The sequence below is a fragment of the Sinocyclocheilus rhinocerous genome, unplaced genomic scaffold (genome assembly GCF_001515625.1).
Source record: "Sinocyclocheilus rhinocerous isolate Xijiao unplaced genomic scaffold, SAMN03320098_v1.1 scaffold599, whole genome shotgun sequence".
NCBI classification, from domain to species: Eukaryota; Metazoa; Chordata; class Actinopteri; order Cypriniformes; family Cyprinidae; genus Sinocyclocheilus; species Sinocyclocheilus rhinocerous.
This window is the reverse complement of record NW_015652138.1, coordinates 892284-899103: the sequence shown is the minus strand read 5'-3', so window position 1 is coordinate 899103 and position 6820 is coordinate 892284. Positions and strand designations below refer to the sequence as shown.

Sequence of the window (6820 nt, the reverse complement as noted above, 5' to 3'; positions counted from 1 at the left end):
CTCCCACGTGACTTTCCCCCATTCATTTTAATGAGCCTCCAGAAAAGTCACGGCATGCTTTGGGGTCTCTGTAGAAAGTCAATGGGCCAAGGGGAGGCAAGCCTCCGCTGTAACTTTACCTGCGGGTGTCGCTGTTGGACAGTGTTACTTTATATAAACGAGTGACTTTTAGACTTTTAATGTCATATTTAGTCATATTTGCGTTGTTTTATTTTTGTAATATTGATTATTTTCTCATCCACTTTTGAGGAGAGGAGACACTGCCTACCTTGCCTCCTCGGAGGAAACGCCCCTGATATACACTTGTGAAGCATGCTCTCTGTGTTTCTCTCTCTCTCTCTCTCTCTCTCTCTCTCTCTCTGTATATGTCAGTCTGTATTACCGTGAGCCACAGCAGAGCTGTTCTTGGCAGCAATTGAAGTTTTGATCAAAATGATTTCTTTCACAAACAATCAGATTGGTTAAAATGTTTCATGTGCCTCAGAAAACCACTAACTATCCCATCAGTCCCTCTGTTTCTCTTTCACGCTGTCTTTTGTTCACTTTGTTTGCCTCTCCTTGTAATAGTGACCTCACGTTTTTCCATTTGCACATCTCAGTCGTTCTCGTTCTCTCTTTTGCATGTAGTTAGTTTTCGGCGTCCTTCATCTCCTGCCTGTTCCCTGGACTCTAGACGGCGCAGATGAAGGACACTGGTTTCTCTTGTTTTCCAGAACAAATATCTAAACATCCTTAAATCAAGATACATTTACTGCAGATGCACAATGAACATACAGAGTCTGGTTTTCTGAGAATTTGATCAAAATCAAGTGAGTTTTTGTTTAAAGAAGAAACATCTGTCCATGGGGAATGAAAACCACAATTAATTTGCAATCGGTTGGCAGATATTTCATTTTCACTCACTTCATTTTCATCATGATCCTTATAAAAGAAGACTTCATATCTGATGTCGTTTTGCTTCTCAAGTGAATGATCTTTAGACGTTTGCACTGGAAAACAAGACAAAAATACTGCGGAAAAACATCATTTTTGCAGTGTGATCAGAAGATACAGTAACAGTTATTGCCATGCTCTAGAGTTTGTGACAAAAAGTAATGAAGAATTGTGTTTTCAAACACTGAAGTGTTAATAATTCAAGACATTTACATTTAGAGTATTGTGTTCCAATCCTTATTCCAGTCTATCAGAGCCGTTGCAGTCACCCATCAAAGACATAAGAGCGCTCTAGTTCTATGGTGCATCGCTGGACTGCAAAATCAATAGATGCATCAGTTTTTCAAAGAGAGGACAGACCCTTTTGACTAAATGATTTTGGTGGCCACAGTAAAATTTGGGTCCTCAAACAAAAGCAACCATTGATGTTGAATCAGAATCTGAGTGTCAGTGCAGTATTATTCAGGAGAGAGTTATATCAAGCTGATTGGCATCAGGAGGGCCGGGGCCCCTGACAAGAGCCGTAATCACGCTCATTATGCTATGAAGCGTCTGACGCAGTGATCACGCTTCGAGCGAGACGTTGGCAGCCTGACGCAGCCTCCGTAGCCCAATCTGTGTGCGTTTAGGCCGGTGAGCGTGAGCCCGGTACTGCGCTCGAGAAAGCTGATCTGTAAATGGCAGCACATGTGTTCGAAAGCCACCCCGGCGTCCACATGGGCTCATCCAGTGTTTTATGACAATCATGCCTTAATAACAGAAAATGCCCCTAAAGTGGCGTGCGGGGAAACGTGCGGCGGTGGTTCTGATTATTCCAGATGAGGGCCTGTAACATGTCAAGACTAATTACCCGCTCCTGACAGAGCGAAGGCGATGGCTGCACACAATACAGAGCAAACAAAAGACCACGAGCACTCCGTCCTTGACCTCTTCAGTGCCTATTAGAGGCCGAGTCCGTTTGCGTATTTAACCCTCTGGTCCTCTTCGTTTAGGAGTCACACTTGCCTCTTTCGCGGTCAAAAGTGACCGAAGCCTTGAAATTTAACTTTTTTTTTTTTCAGGAAAATGTAATATATTTTTGTTCAATAATGTTTTTTTTTTTTATTATTTATGATTTTGAGGGAATTTTATGGTACTATGCAATACTTATACAATTTTAATTAGCTATTTTCTCCATTAGAATTCATATATTTTTTATTTATTTATTTACTTTTTTTTTAATAAATGCAATATTTCACATTAAAATAGAGTGAAGGCATTTAAAATCCATTTTTTGACGTGAGAATTGGGCCATCTGGAGGCATTAAAAATAAAAACTTGTGTAATGCTGCGTAACCTCTTGTATTAGCGCCCTATATAGATATATATAGGCTTTTGGATTCTCGTTGTTTTTTAGACATAATTTCTTCATTTTTTTTAGGTTTTGCATTTAGATATATATCTAGACATTCTAAAAGACTACTTTTTGTTAGGGTTTAGATATTTTTGGTTAGATAAGTATCAGGTTTTACATCATGATTACAGTCAAACATTAAAATCTTGTTAGAAAGGGAACACATATAAAGCATTTTTGTTACTCAGTATTTGATAATTAAAAAATCTAACAATTTACTTTATACAACACTTTATACAAACATTTTGTAATTAATTGATATTTTATTCAATGTAATTCAATAAATATTAATAAAACTTCAGAACAGAAATGAATTTTTTTTCGTATTTCACATTCATTTCCTGTTTTAACCGCGAAGAAGTCAAGTGTGACTTGTTTTTTTTTACCTTTTAACATACCCGAATCATGTCCATGATTTTTTTGTGTGTTCATATTGCTAATGTGACAAACGTCACCAAGTGTCATCCCATTCCGATGAAGCTAAGATTTTTAAAATTTCAAAATATAACATTTTTCTGTCAAAAATGACCGAAGAGGGCCCGAGGGTTAATGTGGCACAACACAAGCTGTTTGATTTCGTTTAGCACTGATATTCAGAGCTCAAGTCAGATCGAATCGGACCAGTTCAATAATGAAAGCTTATTTGGTTGTCATATACTGACTTGTTTTGTTTTTTGCCTGACAGAAACGAAAGGCCAAGAAGGAAATGTTTTGGCGATCGTTAACATGCCCTGCTATTGAATAATGGCCAATATTCCTAATGAAAGCTGAGCAAAAGCAGACCGTGTGTTTAAATTGCCGATGGAGTCGAGTTGCAGGATTTTGTCAATCACTTTAAATGGATAACAGGACGGTTTGCTTGATAGCTGGTTTGATAAAATAGCCAATTGTGTTGCATCATGTGTTCCCCAAATTACTTACAACATACGACACTCGTAATTTCCTCCTCCCTCTTTTTTTTTTTTTTAAACTACTCCTGTTTCATTATGAGAGAGTTTGGCCAAGCCCACAGATTTGTCTGCGAAGGCTTGTGTACAATGGCGGTTCAGTTGACTTAATTAGCTAAGGAAGTATTTAAAGGCTTAATTGAGATTGCATTGGGAAATTGCTCTGAAATAGCCAGTGCGTTTTATTCTCACAGGCGGTTTAGCTCGAGCGAGATCTGACCTCTGATTGGAGGACGCCGAAACTCGGTCATCCTCCAATCTCAGCTAAACATGAGCTCGCATACTCTCACTATTTAGATTGAGACTTCCTATGTGAATTGTTATAAACTGAAACAATTGCTGTCATGGACTCTACAGAACATCTCTATTCACTTTGCCAAAACTGCAATCCATTCCTCTGTTAAATATGAACAGAATGTCCTATTACAGTGTGTTATTGCATTTAACCATGTATGTTAAGTTATTAAAAATATATTCCTTTAAAAAAATTGGCATTCAGAGTGACTGGCCTGTGTATTTGAGTTAATGTAATGTTCAGCTTTTTAACCCTCGGGTACTGTTCAGTCAATTTTGACCAGAAACGTTTTTTTTTTTACTTTATTGGAATGGTACAAAACATGGTAAAGGTTTTGGCACTTGCTATGTGAACACACAAACAAACACACACAAAATAAATAATGGACGTGATTCGAAAAGGTCAATGGTCCTGAAAAAAATAGTCACACTTGTGTTGTTCTCTGTAAAAGTGACCACATTGGAAACAAATGGGAAGCGAATTTCATCTAGTGGAAACGTTTGGTACTGCGTCCAAACAAAACCTCTCTGAAAGCTCCTTGTTTTTACCAAATGTGGAACACAACTTGTTTAGATTTATGCCTTTGACTTTCAAGCAGTTTTAGAGTGAAACATGTTTTGGAAAATATTTCGGTAATACTTTACTTAAAGCTTTTTCATATAACTTTATAATTATTAAAGCAGTTTTAATGCATGGATTATGCCTTGCAATGCACTTTATAAGGTTTTGTAATATTTCATGAATAATTGTAACCACAGTTATAATACATTATAATACTTATCTATTAGACTTTTAGAAATTATAATGCATTAAAACACATGACAAACAAACCTTCAAACATTATAATGCATTTTAACTTTTATAATTATTTATGAAAATATCTAATGCATTACAACATATATTATAAATACCTTTATTAACACACTATACATAAAAGTTTTAAGTAAAGTGTTACCTATATTTTTCATATAAAATTTAAAAAATAGTATTTCTGTGCATTTTTCACAACAATAAACTTAAACATCTATAAACCTATATCTTGCCTATATAACCTAACATCTATATCTTTTTTTTTTTTTCACTTCAGCAAAAATCTGCCAAGTGTCTTCTTTAAAAGAGACCAAACTTAAGCCTGTGCTCATTCAAGATTTATGTTTACAGTTTAAGTTGGAAATTTCATTTTCAGGTCTATGCTCAAAAAGTGGTTAACAGGTAATGAATAAATCATAACTAATCCATAAGAATACTTTAGTATTATAAAATATACCACTAAAAATACAAAATATTAATTAAAAAAAACATTACCAAATTAAACATATAGTACATTAATTTCATTTAAATGAATTTTTTGACGAGCACGTGAGCAGCACCAGGCATTATTTCGGTGTTGATCAGCTAATAATCAAGGAGAACCTGTCTGGTGTAAAACTGTGGTGCTTAAACTGTGCGCTAGATGAGTGAATCCAGTGATCTTCCAGCGCTGCGTCTGTTTTCTTTTCCTCAGGCGTTCGGCTTCATGTGTCGAGTGGCTCTGCAAGCAGAGAAGATGAACCATCATCCGGAGTGGTTCAATGTTTATAACAAGGTAATAACTTCAAACCCAGCCACATATTTCTCACTCTTGAGCAGCAGTTTATAATGTTTTTCCAAATGTTTAACATGAATACACTGTGTTTAAAGTACATGAGAGGCCACACACATCAGGCCTTTGAAAGTGTCGCGTTAGCATAGCAAACAATCGCACTACGTAGTGCACTAGCTCACATTTCATGTCAGGCCGAGTGAGGAAAGTGGAGCGAGCGCTAGGAAATAATCCTGATGATCTGTAGTGGAAATTTTCTTTGTGAAATAAGCAGTAGTGGTTTTGTAAATCAGCTTACTGTGCGGTAGGCCGACAACAATTCTGTCTTTATTAAAGTGGCTGCAATACAGGACAAACTTGGGCTGTTCTCAATACTCACTATTGCAGTCCCACAACACACAGATAGCGGACACCACTGTGTCATCAGCATAAAAATTAAAACTAGCATTCATAATGATAAAGTCAACATGTTTAATAAAAAATAGAGGCCCCAAAACAGAGCCCTGAGGAACACCCCTAGTGATCTGTAAAGGTGTGGATATATCGAAAGCTAGCTGTTGATCATGACTGAATTTCTACCTGTCTTTCAGGTCCAGATCACTTTATCAACACATGACTGTGGAGGACTGTCAAAGAAGGACATTCGACTGGCCAAATTCATTGATAAGGTGGCTCTGTCCCTGTAGCAGCTCTTCCTTCTGGATTGTACATTCATTTTCAATATTTCAAATCTTTTGCATTGTAAAAGAAGTTAATTCACATAGGTGTGTGTTTAAAATCACTCTTGTTGATCAGATCTACATGATTATGGTAAATGCATATCAAACAGATGATGGAATACTGTGAGTGTGGATCCATGTCATATTCATTAAATATCTGATACAATTTCAAATCATTTGTTCAGGTGCATATTTACATATGAAAATATGTGCATTAAAAATGTATAATGTTAATAGAATTCATCTTACTCCAAACTCATAAATATAGAAATAAATGTATGATAATTGCTTTGTGCAGTGAGCTGGTAAACCTCCCTGAATGAAAAGAAATGCACAAAAATGTATTTCTCAAACAATTCTTTACGGATATAAGTATCAAAGCAATGTCTTTATTGCACTGCATCAAAGCAGTCAGTACAGCACAGTCAAGAAAGTTTACTAAACTGTGGACTAGCTTTGACTCTTGCTGCTGATTTGAATGGCGATGCTCTCAAAACTGCGCAATGAATCTCTTATTTACATCACGTCTGCACTTTCTTATGAGATGATTCGCAAGTGTGCAAAACTGCATTAAACAAAAACTCTGGCGTTTTCAGCAGTGAGTGAATTCTGACCAATGTAAACGCCTCTGATTGACCATTGCGTTCATGAAATCATCAGAAATGTCTTTGATTGGCTACATTGCTCAACACTGCAAAAACATGTTGTAAATAGTAACTTTTGACATTCTCCAAATTTTGTCAGATCTTCAATTGCTTTTGCTTTCATTTGAGGGTATTTAACTTCCTCTAACACCCCCGTAGAACCAGGCCTGGGCTTGGCTAATCGCTCCAAATTACAGCGGGGCTGACATCAGGGATTCAAAGACTAACGATATCCCCCCCCCCCATGTGTCCCCTGCTGAGCATGTTTACATGCAATATGGTTATATACTGATAACTACCAAAAATC

At 36.7% G+C, this 6820-nt stretch overlaps 1 protein-coding gene across 1 annotated transcript in view; it reads left to right on the top strand.

Moving 5' to 3' along the window:
- The window catches only part of LOC107713610 (pterin-4-alpha-carbinolamine dehydratase 2-like), a 14108-nt gene extending 8060 nt beyond the window's left edge, over positions 1 to 6048 (top strand). The window contains exons 3-4 of the mRNA XM_016519178.1: positions 5073 to 5153; positions 5741 to 6048. Coding sequence (XP_016374664.1) covers positions 5073 to 5153; positions 5741 to 5836 — 177 coding nt within the window. The 3' untranslated portion in view covers positions 5837 to 6048. The remainder of the gene's footprint in view (positions 1 to 5072; positions 5154 to 5740) is intronic.
- Positions 6049 to 6820: the final 772 nt, after the last annotated feature.